Raw genomic sequence first — 23,442 nt, 5'->3', positions numbered from 1 at the left:
TCTCCTATAGTTTAATGGCAGCCTCCCACATCCCCACTTCTTTCCACCAATAGCCTGCACTGTCTATATCCTACCACCTGGAGCCTGAAGGAAATTTTGGCTAAGTAAATAACACTTAAACTGCCTCAGTGATATAGCCATGCACCTGAGGGTGGCCGGAAATAACATGCTGGAGGAAAAAGAAACATTCAATTGCATGAATTATTGAAGAGGTAGCCAGAAAACATATTTATGTATCTCACAGCTGTTTTCCTATCCACAGATGTCAAAAGCCTGTCTTCCAAAGTCTTTTGCTTCAGCTCTGACAGCTTTTGTGGGGCAGCTGTACTTGTTAGTGTCCATGTCTGGGTGCATAAAAACTTGAAGTGTGGAAGCCACGTAATGGCTACATCACCAGTCCCCATATTTAATTCACAAAGACTTATGAAAGGCTAAAAAGAAAATCTCTACATCCAACATTTTGGATCAGATCTTGAACTCAAGACTGTAAAATTTTATTTAAATAGCCACTTAGGTTCAAATTTGCTGTGTTACAGTAGCAGACATTTTGCCATAATTAAAATGAAAAATGGAGCTGTTTGGGACAGAATGCTCTCTTCTATTGCAGTTTTAATCAAATTATCATGCTACTTCAGCTGCTTCCAATATCTGGAATCTCACTTATTTGTCTTCCATCTTATCAAGGACCTTTGATCTGAGATGGCCTCTTTCTACTTTGATTCCTTCTGCTCGGTCATCCTCATCCAGCACATAGGATCATACAGCTGATTGGAGACTGCGGCGCTACAGGGACAGGGCTATCGGTGCCCAAAGCCTCTGGAAGTTCATGCACTGGCAGTGGATAGTGTCACATCACAGCTACCCTCTCACCACATACCTTAGGTGCTTGTAGGTACAAGCACTTATTAGTTGTGTTTCTTGTGCAGGAGCATGCTGAATGCATGGATTTACCAATAAACCAAGTCTTGCAGTTTGAGAAAGAAGTTGAAGTCCTGCTACACACTGCTTTAATTTTAAACACTGAAGTCATCCCACAGCCTCTCTCAGTTGATAACAGTTATACTTAATCTTCTTTGCTTCATAATAGGGCTGCATTTGCAATGGTTTTGTTTTCAGTATCAACAGAGGGACTTAAAAATCCAAGTAACCAGCTATGCTTAAGTCTTTTCACTGACTATAGATTCTAATTCTCAAGTAAGAAACACTGGGGAGCCTTAAAAATCCTGCACACATAAGTCTGATAACTCCACATTACTCTTCTGTGCAATCTTCTCAATGGAATGAGTATATAAAAGATTACTAGTGTCATGGGAAAAGCTGTGAAGATCACCTCAAGACAGAGAAACAGCTTCTAGTGTGATTGTTTTGGTCCGCAAACACTTATATCATGCACAGTACAAACTATCATGATTGAAGTTGCACGTTATTTTCTCAGAAAAAGGAAGGAAAACAACATTAGGTAGATCCATTTCTGAAAGTGGCATTTCACCAGTATGATATGGGCAGCTGGTAGGATTATATACACCAGGATATATCTGGCCTAGTAAATGATATATATTTTTGTTCCCCATGTGTTGTACAAATACAATTAAAAACTTAACAGATTTACTGATAATTTCACTAGCAGCTGTTTCAAGTGAGTTCTAAACTCAATGTTTTTGTCGTAGAGAAGCAAAGTAAAGACAGTGAGTACGCACAAAGGGGGATTTTAGGAATAGCTTGGAATTCATTTTTCAGTGATAGGAGAACTTGCAAGATGTTTCTTTCGTTTTCTTGCAAAAAAATGTGGGCTCTTCAGAATTTCCCATGTCCTTTAATACATGTTCATTGATCTTTCTTTCTGGAAAGAATATTGTAAAGAAAATTCCAAGGATGCGAAAGTTCTTGAGACACAGCTGTGCACATGAAATACAACCGAGAAAGGCCCTCGAGGAGAGAGGTTGCTTACCTTTTCCTATCCCTTTATTTCTTTTACATGTCTGTATGTATCTATAATATGGCAGATGCCCAAAAGGGTATTTATTCTTTTGAAAAGCACAGATCCCGACACACTGATAGACAGCAGTGTGAAATGGTGCAAGGAAAGGCTGCTTCCTCTTGCTTCTCTGATTCTTTCCAGTTTTACAAACCTACGCTGAGCTATGCACCATCACAGGCCAAGGATCTGTCCAGACTTTTTGCCTTTATTGTGCTTTTATCTGTAAGTAGTTCTGTGGTATTTTATATCCAAATAACTTTTTGTGACAAAAATGATGAAATCTGTCTTTTTTTTTTCTTTAGTCATTTTGCATATTGCTATGCTCCCCAGCCTGTGTAGCTCCCTTAGCATTGTCTGTCACAACTGAACAGTGCTCAAGTGCCTTAAGGATGTACAAATCAAGAAAAAGTCATTACTCATTTTTATGACTGAGTTTTCTTTTGGAAAAATGAGTGGAAATGAAGTGCATGTTATACAGAGCTAAGATACATGCAGAGAGATAAAAATACAACTCCAATGAAAATTATTCTGTCCCATGACTGTGACAGAGCCCCAGAAAAGACATATTCCCATTGGAGAACTGAAACACGTAGTAGCTAGAAATCCTACGAATCGCATCCTGAAATAAGAAAACAAGATGACACTTCTTTTCCAAAGGAGAATCATTGTTCATTGCTACTTCAAAGCCTTGGTGCAAATTCCAGTGTAGAATCCCAGCATTACAATCATAGTATTAGATCTGCACATATAGTAATACTGGCTTAAGGTGTGCCTTTACAAGCAGAAAATAAGTAGTTTGAGGATCTGAATTGTGTTCCATGGCCACAATACAGAAGTGGTTTTGGAAAAAGTATGTTTTATAAGATAGAAAAAAAAAAATCAAACCCCAAGGAAATTTGGAGTTTTTCCTATCACCAGACTAATGCTGCAAATTCACTTTCAACACATCTGACCAAAACAAATATACGCAAAAAAGTGCAATGCAACTATTTCTGAGAACACAGGTGGCCAAGTTACTGCATTGTGTATTTGTCTGATAATAACAAGCATAAAGAACAATTCTTGGCAAGGGGGATCATCAAAAGGACTTTCTCTTTTTGTCATAAGCCCCAGGGCTTACAGAAATAACGGAAACCTTATTGCATGAATCACAAGCAGTCAATAAAAACTTTAAGGCTTGTGGTTACACAGAAATATCTCAAGAAATTACAGAAAATCTGCAGAGGATGCTTACAAACAAAAGAGCTCTACTCCCATAGTGCTTCCCAGTGGAGCAGCATCAAATCTGTAGTCCCCGGTTCAGTTTGCTGCTAACAGCTTATTTTTAACCAAAACATACTTCTGGGAGTTGACAATATTGAGTTCACTAGAACAATTGCATCATGTCATTTGCAAATATTTCTGCTCAGGGTTGCAGATTCTGCTTTTTACTAATGGCTGGTAACGCTGGGGACTTAAGTGTAAAGCTTGGTGCTGAAGACATGGAACTTAGTAAATGAGAGATCTTAAGGCACTGGAGCATCATATGTGTCCCTGCTGAACCACAAATACCTTGTGTCTAGTCATGTGCATCTTAAAAGCTTGGTTTCTTTACAAACTGAATTGCTTCTGTTCTTAATCACTTGTAGCTGGCAACTTTTGCAGCTGATCAGTCCTTAACTACTGTGCACCTCAGACAGCAGTGAATGATACCATCTTTTTTCTAGCTACAGCTAATGAGAACTTCTTAACTTAGCAGAATGATCCATGCTTTTAATCCACAACATTCAGCTTCCAAATGACATTAAGTGTTAATAGCTACCATACCACTGAAAACTAGGAGTCAGTACAACTGTCATAGAATCATTAAGGTTGGAAAAGACCACTAAGATTGTCTAGTCCAATCATCAACTGATCACCACCACATGCACTGAACCACGTCCCTAAGAGCCACATCCACATGTTTCTTGAGCACATCCAGGGATAATGACTTCACCACCTTCCTGGGCAGTCTATTCCAGTGTCTTATCACTCTTTTGTAGAAGAGGTTTTTTCTTGGTATTCAACCTGAACCTGTCCTGAATCTTCATCTGTTAATCTGGAATAGAAAAGAATCTGACTTCGAACTATAATATCTGTCAGCTGCTGCCCAAGCCACTTCAACTTGTGTTTATTGTGAACTCTCTTAAGTACAAGTGGTTCATATGAAGAAAAATTCAACTGTGTTACAGCAGAGCACGCTTTTAATTTATAAGAGCAAGCCAAAATAATACCAGTGCATTCCAGAAATATCTATAAAGGTAGAACTAATGCTGCTCTGTTTTTATTAACACCCAGTTACGTCAAAATGTATAACAGGCCTTCATGATGGTAATAAATCAGTGACAAGGTTTTCAATAAACGTTGTACTGTAACTTAGCATAATGTTTTCTGATTGGTAACTGATGAAGTCATACTACAAATTTACTGGACACTGCCAGAAGGACAAGGTGCAACCATACTGTTTGTATTATGTACTAGTTTCCAACTTATAGTAAACAGTAATTTTTAGATCCGCAGTACTTTCTGAAAAATTTTGAGTGTTCTGGCTCATATTACCTGTGGTCATACTTAATATTATGTTAGAAGTATTTTTTTAAAGCAATTTAAAATACAAACACATTTTAAGTCCTATGATCATACTGTCTCTTTCATCTTTCATCGTATTGACAAGTATCACATTGGTGCTGTGCACACTGTTGCATATCAATGTTTTGAAACATCCTGCTTAATTTTATTGGAGATAAATGTTCCAAACAGAGAGGAATAACCAAAGATCTGTGAGAACACCAGCTGGTCAATGCAACTAAACTTGGATCTGTGAGTAACTTCTCACTGAAGAGTGAGAGAACAAGTTCAGGTTGTTCTTTTACCCCTCAAAAGAACATTAAAATACTAGCAGGTTACTTTTCAGAATCCTTTGAAACATGGATGACACCATCCTGTAGGGCAACAGGCAGCTCCTTGGAGAGAGAATGTGGGAATAAAGTCATGTTTCTTTCTGGTTCAGACACTATCACAACACTGTACAGAACTGTAAAATTGTGAATTCTCACTCTGATTAAGAGAGGGACTTGCAGCTAGCTGGTGACTAGTGAAACTGAACTGTAACAATCTTGTGAAGGCCTCAGAACAAAAACTTGTGGAGTGGTGCAGAACAAACACGCATTGTGTTCAGGCTCAAAGGAAGCAAGAAGGCTAACTCTTGACTTAATGTGGCCTCTGGTGTTCCCCCTGCCAAACACTACCACCATACAAAGGGAGAAGTGCAGCCAGTATGGTACGCACATGGCACGTAATACTGGGCACTCTCCACCCAGCAACAGCTTTTGGGCCAATTGAAGGAACCATCATATGGCATCAGAAGGCATTGCCAATCCCACAGCTGGTGGCTCAAGGCCCCACCACATCCTCGACCAGCCCAGAAGAACAAGCAGGTGGACTGACTCTCAAGACATCAAGAGAGCTGCAGTAGTGACTTGCTTTTCTGCCTTTTTTTTTCCCTAGCCCCTCTCACTCTCTCCTTCTCCTTTCTTCCTTTTTTTTTTTTTACCTCATGCCCTCTCCCAAGTTTTAATAAATTAAGGCACACTCTTACTCAGTCAACACCTTGACTCTGTTCCAAGCTTTAATTCAAAGGGATTAGGATCAATATAACAAAACACAGGATGCTTTGGCTTGCAACAGAGAGCACGAAGGATTGCACTCTCACTAGTTGAAGAGATTCTGCAAAGGCTCAGGAATTGTCTCTGGAGGGAAACACAGTTGGATCACTTCTCCAGAAGGGGCCTGTAGTAACAATAGGGTGCTATTGACTAAAGGCTGGAAAATGCTGGCAATACCATTTCACTACATAAAAACTTCATATTGCGCAATTTGAGACTATAGAAAGGGCTCTCATACATATGCAGAAAGAAGTGGGCATACACTGTTATTTCTGTTGCTCCGAGGAGAACCTTGCCCAGCACTTAGCCCTATCAGCCAGAGAGAAGAAAAAAAGCTTCCTCCCAAAAAAGAGTAACGAGAAACAGAGAGCTTCCCTGTGGTTAACTCCAAGTACACACAAGCTGATCTCATAACCTGCAAATGATGCATATGGCCAAGTCAGTCCACTGCTTCAAAACCAAAAATTATTATAGAAATCATTAAAGGAAAGGCAACAGACAACAAGAATGTGGGTTGCTTCTTGGTTTAGGCAGAAAATGCACTCAGAAGACCTTTTTACATGATGCCTTTGCAGGATATACGGCATTTTGCTAAACGGGAAGAAACAAACTTTCAGGAGAGAATAAAGGCCAAATGAAATCAAACCATTTATTATGACAAACAACAGACTACCACTCAACCTAGGTCAAGTCGTGGCTGTAGAGTGTGGCTGAACTCACCCTCTTCTCTTCCAAGCCATCCATCTCTCAGCAAGGCCATTGCATAGTTCTTAATCTAGTTCTTAATCGTATGCTTTTAAATATGCTGGCTCCGTTTTTATTTTTAAGCTTACCTCTAACTACTTGAACTCTTTTCCTTCTCATTTCTCTCTCCTCTACTTTCTTTCATGCTCTACCCCTGCCCATCAGAGTCTCGTTTTATCATGTGTCTGGTCTTAATCAGAGAGATCTTTAGAGTAGCTCTTTCTTGGCAAGCATTTTCATGATTGTCTTCTTATAAGTGAAGCTCTTTTCTCACAGGGCCTGCTTCCATGGTATCAGCCCAGAGTAAACAAGGCAAGATAAAACTCCAGGACTGAAGGACTGGAAAGTCTAGGGTCAAAAAGCCGTTGAGGACAGGGTTTTTGATTTTTTCTGAATTTCGACATAGTGCTTGCAAGCTCCTTGCAGCCCCACCATGCTATAGTGACAAGTTACCCAGATTTAACTGCATGATATACAAGAAAGCATTTCCTTTGGCTTGCTTTTAACTTGCTTATCAACCTGATTTCTCCTGTTACAAAATGTATTCCTCATCCCTGTAGGCTGTAGACTTAAAATCTAAACACTCTTGGAAAACTAGCTGTATGACACTGAGTTGATGTGGTACCAGATGGTTCATTAATGGACCACAAGACATTTCTGCAGGCCAACAAACTGCTTAAGGAACTCCAAAGCTCACCTTTCTTTTCCCTGGCACCCACAGCTGTACAGCTGACTGACATATTCCTTTCAACACTGTCTCATCATGAAAAAAACCTGTCCTACAGAAATTTTTCCTAATCCCCAAAATACATCTTTATCGACAAGCATGATCAGTTCGAGGTTACACAACAACGCAGATATGTTTCTCTCTTAGCTTTCTCATTGTAACTCACTTATAGCTACTCTGCCCTGGGCTGGGTGCTGTGCACCCCCTGACACTGGGAAAGCAGAGCTCAGGCTAATTGTTGGCGTGCACCACCTAGCGATGGCTGCAGGCTGGCACAGCTCTTATCCTTCCGGCGCAACGTCAGGGATTATGACAAAATACTTTTGGAAATCAGAGAACTCTTATGAGCTGCAGTAAGACTGTAGAGCAGATGAAAGGGAAAGGTGAATTCAATTGAAACTTCCTATGTTAACTTCATTTTTAAGACAGTGAAGAAAGATGAGCTATTTCCATCTTTCAGCTTTGAGATACCACTTCAGATTTCTAATTTCGTTGGCCCTGACCCTCTAAATAGGCTTAGTCCATTTCATAGAGACTGAAAAGTCATCTAGGGTTTGCTTTTTAAAGAGAAGTCAGGTTGTTACAGCAGAAGAGCTGAAGACCAGAGGGTAGATCACTCTTTATGTAACAGTGCTGCAGTTACTCAAGCTTGGCTAAGCAGAGGACAGCTGCCAGTCAGCATCTTGGAAGAAGCCAAGTCAAATATTCACTTTCTTTGACTACCTTAAATCAGAGCCTCTGCTTCTCATATTACATTCCAATTCTCTCTCATCTTTGCCATGTCCTCACCAGCAGCACGTTTCCTTTTCAAACAGCCTTTGTAGTGAGAGAAAGTGCCTGGAATTTTAACAATAAACGCTTTGAAATGTGTCGTTTCAGCGAACAGTCTGCTCCCCCCTCCTTTTCCTTCCTTCTTGAGGTGATTCAGTACAGTTACTAGCTTACCTTTTATTTCTTGCCACTCTCTTTTTGTTGAACTTCTCCTTGTTGCTCACACTTTCTTGGTAGTTAAGACTATTTGCCATCATGCAACACATTTAACTACTTAAAATACTAAGAAAAATGCATCCTTTGGTTTCTTACCCCCTCTCATTTTTCCTGGGCTACCCATTAAATAGCTTGCAAACATGGTCAAATACAACTTGACAACTTTACAACAATACAACTTTTGCAAAGCCAATAGCTTTCTTTAGGCACTTAACTATTAGAAACAATATTCATCTACTTGCCATAGTGTTGTGGTTTAGCCTGGCAGGTAACTCAACACCACATAGCCATTCTCTCACTCTCCCCCTTCCCAGTGGGACTGGGGAGAAAATTAAAAAAACAAAGTAGAACTCGTGAGTTGAGGTAATACCATTTACTAAGAGGCAGAAAAGGAAAAGGATAATGGTTATGACTAAACATATATAAATGTATATAACAAGCAATGCACAAGACTGATGCCCAGCTAGACCCCCAAGCATTGAAGAACCAAATGAGCTCCCACTCCTTTCAAAAATCCTTTTGCATGATGCCATATGGTATGGAATATCCCTTTGGTCACTTTCAGACAGCTATCCTAATTCTATTACCTCCCAGCTCCTTGGATCCTTTACTACAAAAGGCCTTGGCTCTATACAACACTGCTTAGCAGGCAACTATAAACACTGGTGTGTTACCAACATTTTTTTCCTAGAACCAAAACAAAGCATCATACCAGACACTGTGAAGAAAACAATTCTATTCCAGCTCAGACTAATACATGAGGATATTGTATTGCCATTATTGCTGTTTCCTCTCATCTTCTGCCTTTCTATCTTCACCCCCCAGCTCCACATAAATGCTGTCAAGGAAGACACTACTCTGAGCCACGTCAGAACATGAGCATTATGAACACCTCTGAGTCAATGAGGGCCCCTTTACAGTCCCATGACTTCTTTCCAGAGAAGAATGGCTTTGAGTGAGAAGACAAACATAGTCACATAGCATAACTGAGACCCAATAAAACTATCCCTGGTCAGAAAATTTATCAACACTGAGAAATCTTGATGCATCCTAGTTCTTTTGACAGTAAGAACAAGCTGTTTGGAGAACATCATAATTTTGTTAGCTTTTGGGAAATACACCTCCGTGGTCCTGATTCAAGCATCTGCATGTTGCTCACCACAAACTACTGATGCTTTGTACCTAAATAGTCCTTCAGTTACTGCTCACATTGCTCTTCTCCTTGACACTTCACTGTTTCATTGCTTCAAACACCTGCTTCAACACAGCTGTGATTACCCACTGACTACATACTATTTTTCTTGCACAATTACATTATTTTTTTCTACAAAGGGAAGTGGGCAGTGTTGGCCATCAGACATAGCACTGGGTACAATTTATTTGAGAGCAGTAGAGTTCAAGGTCACCATAAGACAAACTCATCCCTGTGTTTGGAAGTTAATTTCATTTCAGTCCTTTTAAGTACTCTTTACCAGAACATCTCACAGCAGACTTATTTCCATTAATGGTGCAGGGCAGTATTAAAATCCTGAATGCTTGCTCTTGCCAGGAGTTCTATATAGGGTAATATCTGCTGCTCGGCTCCACCAGAACTGAAAATGCAGTGGTAACTCATAAGCATTGTATATATGAGCTATAAGTTTGTATGTGCCACGCTAGTCTGAAAACTAGTAGATCTACTTATGATCCTCTTGGTTCTACCATCCATTAATCCAGGGAAACAAGTAGTGTTATGCACTGGTGCTGATGACTTACATGCTCTTGGGCATACTGCCTAGAATCGTTTGTGAAGTCATTCAGGGCAGATAACTACTAGTTTTACTGAGTGTGGATACCCCAACATCTCTCTGAAATACATCCTCTATTTTTTATGTGCTTTAAGTTACCTGATGCTACCACATCTGAGACAGCAACTTCAATTATAAAGACTGATAAGGAAAGAATCCAGATTTTGTTGCTTGTGCTGATCCCACATCACAGACTCTGTATCTAGAGGCTGATCAACAGTATGGCAAATTTCTGTAGGTGTTCCAAGTACCTCTGGAAACTCCAGTTAGCTTGAACAGTGATGCAATAGGCATATGAGATCCTTCAAACCAACAACACACTCTGGACCAAGTGTTCAACCATGCAATTCTAAAATGCATCACTGGTCAGTAACATGTTTTCAGAGAAAGGTTACTTTGGTAGGATAACCACAAGCCAAGTTCACTTGTGGCAATCAGTGTGACGATCAGTGTGACAATCTAACTTGATTCATTGCAACTGAAGTAATCTTTTTCTCCTGCGATCTAAGATAGTTAAGTATCACACACCCAGCACAATTAGATTTTGATCTTTGTACAAACTCACCTTCGAGCTCTGGGGGGAAAAAAAAAACACCAAAAACAAACAAAAACAAACAAACAAACAAACCATAGAACAACATATTCTGCCAATGTTTGTGTTTTACAATAATTTTCTGCTCGGCTCTGTTGCTAAGCAGAAAGGAAGGGGCTTAGAGATCTTCACAGCAGCAATAAAATCTTGCTTCAGTTCCAGCTCTCTTTCTCTCTGAGACCAGGAGATGGAAGCAGTGCTCCATCAGATCTATCATACCACCTCAGCATCTTTAAAGCAAAAGTAAACACAAGGTAAAAGACAAGGTCAGACACCTTTAAACCTTTCAAAAAGACTTTTCCCAACAGTTGCCTTCCTTATGGAGAAATATCAACATATAAATAGAACCATATAAATAGACCTTCATCCAAACAGCCTTCTGTTCTCCAAAAGCACATATTTATCCAGATCCTTTTCAGTATCAACTGTTTTTCTTAAAGACCATACTCTGCCTCTTCACTGCTCAAGAGTTCCCAGGTCTAGGCTATAAGCTCTCACCAAGAATCCTGAGTCTCTCTACTAATAGTAAACAACAAAGAAGCCCTAAGTAGTGCCCCATAACCTTCTATTACACTACCCTATGTATTTCCCAGGAGCATACATACACAAATACACCCTGCAAACGGCATTAAGTTATATCCAACAAAAATAATCTCAGCACAGTTGGAATAGGCAGTTCCCTAAATCCAGGAGTTCTGAGTTTTAACTGCCTTCAGAACATGGAGTATTCACTTTGGAGTCATGAGTCCAACAGGAAGGTGCGGGAAAAAGAGATGCTCCCACCAGGAGAACAAACAGAGAAACAGGTTGCTACAGCACAAGACAGCAGCTTCTCTAGTGCAATCACACTGCCAAGCAAAGAACAACTAGTAGCAACAACCAGTCCCAGTAGAGACCATCAAGAAGATGTGCAAGAGCAAAGCAGCTCTGAAGGCAAGTAAGCGAGGTCTAACAGAGAACAAGGCTACCTCCAACCACTCTACAGTACATCTTCCAAGAAGGGAAGTGCAGACTGGGCTTCTATAGAGCTATGAGCCATGGCCAAAGAGCGGAGATACCCGAGAGGCCTATTAGCCCTTACTAGCCCTGCTAGTTACTTAGCTCTCTTCTATCTGATTTGAATTAAGGATATTACCACTGGTCCTTCATATGATGTAAGAGAAAGCAGACAGTTCATTTTCTGAAGGTGTTTCTATTTCCTCTGAGAAAGGAGTTGTAGTTGTCTTGAACATTTTAATTATGTTTCTGCATTCCTTCTTCGCACTTAAATGTGTTTTATAGTGGCTGAACTAAACTGGCTGCTGCACTTAAGCAGTTCTTTGATTCCCATTCTTTTTAAATTTAGCAAGGGTAACGAGGTGAGAAAACTGGGGTTGTAATCATCCTTGTCACTCCACATGGCACAGCTGTGCTATGGCTGAGAAAACAGCACTAGTGTTGCAGGTACTGGAACTTAGGTCAGAAATTGTGTTGGGATTCCTCTGCTTTTACCACATATGTTGCTGCATGAGGCTTTCAGTGGGATTTTCTGAGTGAGAAGCTGAATATTGGAAGAATAAGGGGTAGAATATAAAAATTCTACCCTTTTGAGAGGGGCTAGATAGCTTTGTTGTTGTCTCTTGGATTAGCTATACGTGTTAAGAAAGAACAGTGTGCTAATTGTGGAGGGAAAGAAAAAGTGTATTAAATATATTAATAAGCATTTAGACTGGTAGAGAAAGTGGGTAGGGGTGAAGCTAGGTTTTGTAGCACATTTGATTACCCATCTTGGTAAAAATTATTTGTGTGAGTGAAAGTCCTCATTTTCATGTTCTGATTGGAACTGATTACACGTAAAATTAAGATCTTTCTGGTATTAGGGCTCCTTTGGTGGTTATCTCTTTGGTGCTAAAATAGACACTAGCAGCCCTACCGGTGATCACCACACTTCATGCTTCACAGGTGAAAACGTTAAACCTTTTACTAATGAAAGGTGATACTGCAACATAACCATTCTACTTCAAAAGGTTGATCTTTTCAGGAAGCCTCAAAAAGCTTCAGCCTTGCAAGATTCATACTTTAGATCATTGCAGGTGTGATGTACAGCACAGGGTGGATCTGAGTGTCCTGGTGGGAAATAGGTTGGCCATGAGCCAGCAGTGGATAAGAAAGACAGCGTGATCCTGGACTGCATGAAAAAGTGCATGGTTAGCAGATCAAGGGAGAGGATCCTTCCCCTTCTATTTTGTTCTCGCGAAGCTACATGTGGAGTACTGTGTCCAGTTCTGTGCTCCTTCAGTTCAAGACAGGGGACTTCTAGAGCGGATCACAAAGATTATGAGGGGCCTGGAGCATATTCCTTTTGAGCAGAGGCTGAGAGACCTGGGACAGTTCAGCCTGGAGAGGAGAAGACTGAAGGGAGATTTTGTCAATGCTTGTAAATACCTAAAAGCCAGGTCTCAAGAGAATGGACACAGGCTCTTTTCAGTGATGCCCTGTAGCAGAACAAGGATCAGTGAGCACAAACTGGAACATAGGGATTTCCGTACAAACATGAGGAAAAGCTTCTTTACTGCAAGGGTGAGAGAACGCTGGATCAGGCTGCTCAGAGAGACTCTGAGTCTCTGGAGATACATAAAACCCTCCTGGATGGTTTCCTGCGCAGCCTACTCTAGTGAACATGCTTTAGCATGGGGGTTGGACTAGATCTGTGGAGGTACCTACCCACACCTACAATTCTTTAATTTAAATAATATAACATGAAAATAGTGGGATGAGGGATGAGATAAGGAGACTTGGGGTGAAGCTGGTATGCTCCTGACCTGGCCCCAGCCTCAGCACATGTGGAAGCTATCACCCAAACTGGCTCTAGCTGAGTAGATTACAGTAGGCAATTATTGTGTATTTGGGCATTGGCTGCGGTACAAGGCTGCAGTTTTGACTCTAGGACCATGTTCTGATTTTTGAGCTGTATGCACTGTTTTTCTTATATGATGCTATGCCAGAATGGTGTCATTGTTTCTTCCTCATCCTCCAGTGAGTTATTCTTGCAGGTGTCCTCTTCTAAATTCTGCACTGCAGCTTGCAAATGATGCCCCAAAAGCCAACAGAACCTCATACTTTCCTTTCCTTTGTTCAACTTTCTAGGCCCTTCCAATTTTTCAAATTCATCTCAGATATCCCTGGGAGCAGCATACATTACTTGTGGTCAGCAGCACAGACACCACCTTGGAGACGGCATGAGTCGGTGAGCTTTTCCTGCTTTGGTGCCCTTCCCCAGCACGGCTAACACAGATGAGAAACGCTTAAAAAATGAGAGGTAAAAAGTGATTGGGGCTGTTTATCTTTTATTATAAATTTAGTATGAATGACCAATGGAAAAGTCACAATGGAGTACCAAGACCGTTTATCAAAATTTTAGCAGCATTTAAACAGTAAGAGATTGCCAAACCTCTTCCAGACACCCCTTGCCCTTTGCCTCCCACCCACCAAACAGTAACCTTCACCCAAATGTGCTTCCCGAAGCTGTGCAGGGATTTAGCTCACCACCTCCTGTGTCAAGTCCCCTGAGCTGCCATGAGGAATTGCATCCCAAGTGCAGGCCGCCAATAGCCAAAGCCCCTAGCCATAAGAGTGGGGCTGAGTGGGTTTTGTGGCCCCGCAGCCACGCCAGGCAGCCCCACTTCTGTACCAGAAGGCAGGCAGCCATGGCTCACTGGACAGAGACAGAGAAGACTGATGGTCTGTGCTGGCACTGAGACTTATGGCAGGGCTATGGGACCGGGGCTTGAGGGAAAGGTGGAAAGTAAGAAGTGAGACACTTCACGAAACAAAGTCAGTGGACTGCCAGCTAGCGTGGACAACAGTGTTCTGCCTACTAAGCAACAACAAGTAGAACAAACTTTTTTTGTGTGCTTTTTTCTTTTGTTTTGTTTTTAGTTACATTAAGATGGGAAGAGCCTGGCTGTTGGTAGCTTGGTGAAAATAGTGTTAAATTAGAGGTGAAGAAACACAACACACATCCATACGTGTAGACAAGAATGTACTATTGGCAAGCTTCTTTCCCCTGCTTCTTTGGTACTTCCTAAACTTTCTTATCCAAAATATATAAGGGGGAAATGCACCATTTAAGAGTTACTGTTTGTAAGTATTTACAAAGACATAACCATTATGCTATGATACACCAAGATCAATATGATATGAACAATTATCTTATGAAAAGCACTTTATGCACATTTTGTTCCAGTATCTTAGTAGCTTTAAAAAAATTCATGTGTTACGCAGTCTTGTACCTCGCTTCTTATATCAAATGGACAAGAAACATTTCCTAATCCATACTTCTCTTCAAAAGATTAAAAAATTGCCACCAAAATGATATACTATGTACAATTTTTTTTCCTAAATATTAAATTCTAGGCAATTATTTTCACCCCACTAATAATATAACTTAGGTATTGTTACCTACTATATGCATATATATTTATTTAATACATAAGAATGGCACCACATCACCATGTCACCAATATGACACATAGTTATGTACAGTAGATAAGAAGTTAGATATGGAAGATGGATTCTCTCCGACCGGTCCTTTCATGGGAACGCGTATCTCCTTGATGCTAGCTTGGCTACTTCCCCTGTTTGTGGCCCTTCAGACGTAAGGTAGGATACCATACATCAGCAGTGCCATTATCCCCGCACTGAACAAGCCAGCCACTGGGACAGTCACAAACCAGGCAAGGAAGATGTTGCGGAAGAGGCGCCAGTCAACAGCTTTCTTGGAGCGGATCCAGCCAACGGCCACCACAGAGCCCACCTTGTAAGCGTGGGAAGAGAGAGAAAGAAGAGATGTGAGGGGTATGTCCCAGTTCCTGCACCATGTCTGCACCAATGCCAGTCAGCTGATACCAGGCGATACTTGAAACCGGTGCACTTGAGATACAGAGCTTCTGGTGATGATGGCTGCCCTCAGTCAAGCCCTCCACAGAAAGTCAGCCTTTCTAGACAAACCACCAAGCAAAGCACCCAGAGCTAACATCCTCCCTGCAGATGAACACATAAGCCTGATTCTAGGGGGCATGCAAACTACAGGAATATCAAGAAGCTTGGCTTCAGGTGGGGAAAATATCCTCATAGACACAAACAGGGCAGCTGAGGAGATTAGTGTTTCAGATAAAACACGCTGAAGCAAAGCTACAGCTACTATCTGTCTCTATCATTTATTCCTTCAACTGTGTTTTCAGTTCATGAACTTGGGTGTAAACCCTTCACTGCCTCTAACAAAACCTGTAGACTCATACATGTCTATTCAAAGCAGATAGTAAAGCATTAAGGAATGTGGAAAGAATATTCAGTTTTGAAGGAACTGAAACTCCAAAACACAACCAGGCTTATGCTCCCCTCCTGCAGGCTGAAATGACATCCCTGCTTCTTCTTCCTTGTTCATTTTCTTAATGGGAGAATTAGTCCCTGTCTTTAGACTACAAGCAACTGATGCGTGGAGCCAGGGAAGTTATAAATGCTGGAGTGTGATAGGAGAGGATATCTGATCCACATCTTTGTTAATACCTATGTAACTTGTAACTGCTGCCTCTTTTTAGAGGCAAAAGCGCTTTGTTGACAACTCTATCACTCTCGTATCACTGAAACAAATGCTCCTTTGACAGAACAAGGAAAAACTTAAGTTGATGTTCTGGGACTTGAAAGGCCTTGGTTTAAAAAAAGCATGAGAAGTCCCCACAGAGGAGTGGACCCAATGCTTTGAAGGTCAACTTCAAGGCTGTGTGAAATTACACGAAGGACCATGCTTTACAGGAGGTATACATCTGAGGGAATAAAACTAAAAGATTGTTTTGTTTTGTCTGTAGGTTGACCTGATCTAATAAGGAAATTTCCTAGATAATATTTAATCTGAATACACCAGGACTGGATAATGTGCTAGGCTTAGCTGGGGGAACATGAGGCCTGTCTGTATGTGGCTTGCAGGAATCTCAAGAAAAAGCAGCACCTTGCCCAGAAAAAAGGAACTCCCAGCTTCTGAACATCTCAGGTGTTAATCCAGGGAAACAGTACTTTTCCAAAAGCTCAGCTGTTAGGCTCTGCTTTACACTTTGCATGCTTTTAGCACCAGTGACATGCTACAACAAGGAGCGTTGCTTATTGAGCAAGCCTGAAATTTACATACGGTAATCTCTGAGTCCTTCCTGAAATTTAAAAGGTATCAGCAATGACGGCATTGGTAATTTGTTTTAAACATCATCAAAGTTTAGTTGATTAATAGTAATCCAGATGGACTAACGGTTAGGAGAGTAGCTAAAACTTTGGTGTAGGGCAACTACACCTTCTGTGGAATTTCAGATGACATCTACTTCGAGATTGGTTTGAAACCAGCGCAGTTTGCCTTCAGTATGCTCTGCTCAGAGCAGATCAACAGGAAATTCCTGTGCAGTGGTGCATCAAAATAATACCCAAACTACCATAACTGTTAATAGCAACACAGAGAATGTTTACAACACCTGAAATAGTAACTGCAAAATAGATCTGGCAGTATGACCTCAACAAAGTTACTTTTGTACAGAAAAAGCACCTACCTCCTGCACTCTGCTTTTCTCAGTGTGTTACAGCTGAGAAGCACCTGTTTGTAGATCTCACATTTTACAGTAAACAACAGGCACTGTGTATCAGACCCACCACTGGCTGCTTGCCTACCTGGGCAGCAGAAGGGGGAGGCATGCATTCACAGCACACTGGCTTTTACATGCTAACCTCAGGCCAGGCTGAACAGGTGAAATCATGTTTCTGCTGTTTAAAAAAAAAAAGACACTTCTGTCTCAATGGCAACTGCTTCTTTGATGTGTCTGCAGCAAATTCCATAGGAAAAGATGGAGGAGCTGGCAATGCTGTCAGGAGACATTTTCCCATGGACTGAATGACAGATAATCATTCTCTTATGCCTTCTCTGGGCCCTTGACCAATTGATCTCTCAACTCACAGTTTTGTTTTGCTGAAACACTGAGTTGGTGTAGTAGCGTGATGTTCTAGAACAGCCTAATCCTGTTAGGAAGTAGATCCTCCTACTAAGAACAACCTATCTAATTATACATAGCAAACTGCAGGTAGGAGGTGAAGACTTAACCACATTAATTACTTTTATGGAAGCATTTTTTGAAGAGTTAATGTGCCCTGCCCTTCGAAAAGACCAAGCCTTTGACTGTGTTGAGTCAATGAATACATTCTAACACAGCCCTCTCATTAGCTGATGGCTTCCAAGAAATTTCCCTTTTGCATTTAAAGTTGGTCTATTTGTCTGCACCAAAGTGCATTTTCTCTTTTTTGATGGCTGACTAGAAGGCTCCAAGCACACAGTGCAGATAATCAAAGCTGCATTATTCTCTCTGGCAAATTCTTCACTGGGGATTTGACTTTGAGTCAGCTGAAAGGGAGATGTTTTGGAGCTACCATTTTCACAAGTGGTTCATGTGTTAGAAACTTTTTCCTGCTTGAATCAGAGGAAGCAGTTAGGCCAACATTGGGAACAGCCTTTCAGAACAGTCCAGGCTTGGCTACTGATCAAAGGACTCTACAGCAGAAAGAAATAAATGATTTTGCAACTCGAGAGCTTTCTGAAGAAGTAGTTTTTACTAGAAAAGGCCAACTGAACTAACTCTGGGTGTTCTGCGAGATTTGTGGATTTTAAGATTCTTTCAATGCCACTGGTGAGTAATCCCAGCATCTCACTGCCTGCCTGCTGCATTGCAGAGCAGTGAGAAAACTGCCAAAAACCTGCCCTGGCAGAGCTGGGAGGGCTGCAAGGTCCCCCAGGTGCAGAAGAGAATCCCTCAGGATCTGGCTCTGCTAGGGCTTATTGGTACATCTCAAAGCAGAGCGCCTGGCAGCTCTGGCTTTGGGGATCCTCACCACGCCCTACTGGAAGGTGATGCATACAGCCAGCTCTGAGTGCCCAGGAGTCCATGGGAAAGCAAAGGGAAGGCAAAAATTATACTCATGAATTTCCTGGGGAATCAAATTCGAAATTCCAACTGTGTTTTTCTGCAGTGCAAATGTACAAATGCTCTGTGATGTCTACAAGGTTCTACACAGGTTTCCTCCTATAACATGTGACACAATCTTTATTAATCTTGGCTATACTTCAAGATGGGCTTTTAAAAATATATATGTGTGTACATATATTTATATATAAAATATCAAATTACAGAGACTGTATTCTGTGTTATAATGCACAAAAGTGAGGATGAATTGGTTTAATAGAAGAAAGAAATTAAATTATTAGCGTAAGGATGTAACGCTGTTTTTTTTCATACAAGCAGCTCTAAACTACATGTAACCCGGATCACACAAACCACGAACCTATGTTATTTTAAGAAGTCTATATTAGTTCAATATGACTAAGCAAGGATCAAAGACATTCCAGACTTTTGTGCAATTACTTGTAATGCTAACTTTGCTCAGCTGTACCTGCTTTCTACAGTCTTTGGTGTTTTGTCTGCATGGTGCATCGCGTAGTGAAGGCAATCTGCAGCAATTGGTATATCTCGTATTTTGTTATGGTTTGTCCTAGTGATGTGATTTACTGATGGGGTCACTGCAAACTCCAATACCTTGCAATGGGTGGAGCTTATTGGAATACCCACATTTGAGGCTACAAGTACCGTTAGCGCACACATTACTTCAATGCAAAATCCACTGTGAAGAAATAAAAAAAAGACATATGGAAAACCTGTAGTAAAAGAGTTATATGCAGGAAATCCCATGCCATGCACTTATCAAGAAAGTGAAGTATAAATGATGAATGGTGTGCAGCCTCTGAACAAGGGAGAAACGCTACACGACCAGGTTCTAATGGCACCTTTGGAGGAAACTAGGCTTTTCACTGCCAGATGCCCCTGCAATTGTTTGCTTTAAAGTGAGCTCACGTGTAGGTAAGCAATGTTTTTCTTTAACCACAGCTAAAGGAGTTCACACTCTGGTGGCTGCCATGCCCGATTGCAACAGCTTTACTGTGACGTCAATGCAATATTTGGAATCTCTTTTTTTTTTTTAAGGGCTGTTTTCCCTTTGCCACACTTCCCTTGCATAAATGTGCCATTATCCACTGATCAGAGCAGCATAGTTAAAGATGAATAGTCCAGACTGCCCTGACTGCAGTCGCTCGGCGAAGGCATACCTTGCAGTGTGTAGTACTGACAGGAAGTCCAACATTGGAAGCTACCACAACTGTGAACGCCGAAGCCAACTCAATAGTGAATCCACTGCGGGAAGCATAAGAAAACACTTCACAATCACTCTTTGCATCAGCTCGGACTGATACCACGTGCGGTCTGCCAAAGTCTTACCTGTGTCTTCTTCAGCCATTTATCTCCAACTGATTTTTGTCATACAAATAAAGAGAACAAGGAACTGCTGAATAATGGAAACAGTATGAGCTAGTTCACCTGCAGCAACTGGTGGCACGGCTCATTGCGTCAGGAGCTTTTGCTATGTTATGCTGCAGTGAATCATGCCTGATTAGTGATTTGGTTAAGCACCAGTAGAGCTCTAATACGTACCAAGGACAAAAATTACTGTAATAAATACATAGGTTTTAAATAGTCTGAAGCACACCAGGAAAGCTACTGTAACCTCACAATTTCCACATATACCTTGTGCCATGTTAGTCAGGTCATCAGCAGAAGATTCTGTTCACACAGACCTCCACACCTCAAACTCACTCTGTATTAGTTTACAAGTATATATATATTTTTCAATTTTCTCTTTCTTTCTCTCTTTTTTTTTCATCTTTCCTTTCTTTCTCTTCTTTCTCATTTTTTAGAAAGACACAGAAATCGAAGCCAGGTTATCATTAAAGCACAGCAAAACCAGCAAAGTACTGCCACAGCAGTTTCTCAGACTGGCTCGCACACAAAGATCAACCAGCATAATGACAACTGATCACCTACCTTGAGGGTGTGATTGGAGTGAGGTCTTTACCCATAGTCTGGATAACTCTTCTGCCCCAGACCCAGAGACCCACACAGATCCCAACCCCTCCATAAAACAGCAGCCAGACAGGAGTTGATGCTTCTTGCATGACACCACCTTGTTCATAGATTAGCCACAGTGCAACAAGTGGACCAATTGCATTGCTGGAAAAAAAAGAACATCACTCAAGTTATAAAAATGTAGGTAATTGCCTTCAAAGGGAATTTTTTGTGCTTGATTTTTCTTCATAGTGTGTGCAGAACTGCTGACCCTACAAGCAACACTCCTCTTCACTTGTGAAGACTGCAGCAGTGGACTCTTATCGTGTTGCTTTTTCAGATGTTACTTCACCACTGATAACTATAGCAAGTACTAAAAACAATTCACCTTTAATAAATCATTTCCAGCAATGTCAGAGTTGGTAATACCTTACATGTCTGTTCTGGGACAAAAAGCAGCATTTTCAGTATCATACTGAAGTTAATTAAAAGTTTACCAATTCAAGAGCTCTGCATCTTTAAAATTCAAGAATTAAACGATCTTTTGTCAAAGAAGGAAATTAATGAATAATTCTAGAGAATTTTAGAGAAGATGTAGATATTATCTAGTCTGATAACCTACAACTTTTAGAGGTATGAGAAGAATGTGGCTGGGAAGGTGACTCCAAATGCACTGCATAACTGATTAGTATGGATCAGAGAGAACTGCTTCGTGACATCTAGATGGCATAAGCTCATTTCACTATCCTGCTACTGCTATCTAGAAATCCATGGAAATTCAGTGACACTGAAGTCCCCAACTCCAAAGGCATGCCGCAGGATATTGGTGCCTTGCTCGCGCTCCAGTGCCTGCAGGAAGGCTTCTGACTATGCTTATTCTGAAAAAACACATGACATTTCTCAGAATGAGAGTTAGCAGAAGAACTTGGAAGATGGCATCCAGTTATTGTAGAGGCTTAAATTCAAAAAAAGCAGATAAGAACTTTGACATTTCTTTTTCTTTTTTCCATTTTCACTAAAACCAAGCTTGCCCTGTGGAGTAGCATTTAGCACAAACTGTAAAAGCATAGAGAGCAAGGCAGTATTATAAGTAAATCTAAATAACAAAAAGAGCAGCACAAACCTGCCCAATGTCATTCAAAAAGTTTGAATAGGAACAGGAAGCTCCCTTCTTTGTAAAGTGATAACAGAGAGCCGGTGGTGGTGAATGACACGTGCAGCACCAACAGCTATGCTCACCCTGTCTCAATTTAGCTGCTGGTCTTGCTCCAAAGCACACAGTTGGAACAAGGGACATTTTTAACGTCAATTGTTGAGCAAAGCAAGCTACTGCAACCTACAGTCAATCATTTAGTTGAATCTCATCTTTACAGGGGAAGAGGTTGCACACGAACAGACAAGTTCTCAGTACTGCCAGCACAGCATGTCTGAGCAACACAACACATCCTCCTTCCCTTCTCCTGGTCCATGTGGAACCAGACCCTAAAACTGAGAAGTGCCCCTGCAGAAAAGTGACCAGGAAGGCATTTTGCCTTGTAAACATACACAACACTCAAACAGCAAGGCAAACAAAAGTGCTTGAAAACACTCTCTGGTATAAAAAGGAATGAATAATTCTTAAAGATTTTGAGAAAAGTGCTGAAAATAAATTTGTGAGCTAACATGAATAATAAAATCCAGTGGGTTTGAAGACACTTCAATGAAGAACTAAATACTTTTTAAATAAAGAGTGAATTCCATTAACAAATATACCTTGACATTCTGCTCTATCTCAATACCTGAATATACATTTGATTTGCTGAATTTTGTGAATGCAAAGTACAGTCATGCTTTAATACCTGAATGCAAGAATTGCTTTGTTTTGAAAGTAGAAAAGATACACGAACTAAGCATTTTTCTATTATTTTTAAGTTGACTTGCAACTTCTTGGCCACCGTTTGCAGGTGCAGATTAAATTACATGCATGTTTTAATGCCTTATTGTGCATGAAAGGTAACTCGCTGTACCTTCAACTAATGAAGGCAGCTGTGGATGAGAGTAACTAAAACACTGATCTGATCAGTAAAGGGAAAACTGATTTTCCCTTCTTATAATGGTGAATGAGATAGGGACAACCTTCCTGTGGAAAATAACAAGTGCCTTTGGAGCAAGCCCAAGCACTGATTCCTGACTGTTCTGAAGAGATTATGCATGGATAATTGTCAGTCCTAATATAAATGGGAAGGCAGAAAAGGCTTCAAAAACAACAGCAGAAAACGATGGTCTTTTGTACTAAAATCCAGTTTTAATTATTTGCAAATGCTACAACTCTGCGAATCAACTAATCCTAATCCTCAAAGAAAAGCTTATTTTCTTATTGTGGCAAGAGAGGGAGAGGCAAAACTCCACTGACTTGTACCTAGCTATGGAGGATTGAAGTGGATAATGTTGCAGATCGAAGGAGACTGTACCAAACCACAGAGGGCAACACTTCTGATACCATCTCTGGATGGAAAGAAAACAGAGGAGCGCTGGATCAATGTATATTGAGAAGTCGAAAAGGTAATTAACTGCACTGTCATACATAGGTATCTACACCACTGGGTAGCTATTTACACCACACAGACATTTCTCCTCTCTATGTATTGTTTTCAATATGGCTTAAACATTCAACTCCTAGGAACAACTGTATCTCCCAGACTGAATACCTGCAAGAGGCTACCATCAAGCAGCAAACTGGCAGTGGTGTGGAGCCGGGGTCTCCAATCTACTACCTGCATGGCTTCCGGGTTTGTTCAGCAGGTCCAGTCCCAGGGACTTGTGGTATCAGAGCTTCCTGTGCCAAGTGAGAAACATCTCTAGAAGAAGCCATTGGCCTTGTCCCACCACAAAACTGCCAAAAAGTTATCAATGAACAAATCTGATTTACAAACTGCTGAGATTAGGATCTTGATACACCATGTGTCATCTTCAAGACACTGCTATTACCATGTGCAACCAGCCATCTTT

General features: G+C 40.9%; 1 protein-coding gene and 1 long non-coding RNA gene across 5 annotated transcripts in view; one reads left to right on the top strand and one right to left on the bottom strand.

The window, feature by feature from the left end:
• The window catches only part of LOC104910564, a 65,809-nt gene that overhangs the window by 12,710 nt on the left and 29,657 nt on the right, over positions 1-23,442 (top strand). The window contains exons 2-3 of one of the 3 annotated variants that reach the window (XR_793197.3): positions 13,625-13,796; positions 20,707-21,454. This is a non-coding gene — a long non-coding RNA (uncharacterized LOC104910564). Of the gene's footprint in view, positions 1-13,624; positions 13,797-20,306; positions 20,428-20,706; positions 21,455-23,442 lie in introns of those variants that run through there. The other 2 variants (XR_793198.3, XR_002114030.2) reach the window with 2 other exon arrangements.
• SLC20A2 (solute carrier family 20 member 2) overlaps positions 13,805-23,442 on the bottom strand; it is a 37,241-nt gene continuing 27,603 nt past the window's right edge. For both annotated transcript variants that reach the window (XM_003205466.4, XM_010709584.3), the window contains exons 9-11: positions 20,434-20,619; positions 19,662-19,746; positions 13,805-15,293 (exon numbers count right to left, since the gene is read on the bottom strand). In XM_003205466.4, coding sequence (XP_003205514.1) covers positions 15,129-15,293; positions 19,662-19,746; positions 20,434-20,619 — 436 coding nt within the window. In that variant the 3' untranslated portion in view covers positions 13,805-15,128. The remainder of the gene's footprint in view (positions 15,294-19,661; positions 19,747-20,433; positions 20,620-23,442) is intronic.

Source organism: Meleagris gallopavo, chromosome 4, assembly GCF_000146605.3.
Source record: "Meleagris gallopavo isolate NT-WF06-2002-E0010 breed Aviagen turkey brand Nicholas breeding stock chromosome 4, Turkey_5.1, whole genome shotgun sequence".
Classification (NCBI taxonomy): Eukaryota; Metazoa; Chordata; class Aves; order Galliformes; family Phasianidae; genus Meleagris; species Meleagris gallopavo.
Note: the sequence above shows the minus strand (reverse complement) of the source record. Positions and strands in the feature narration are given on the sequence as shown.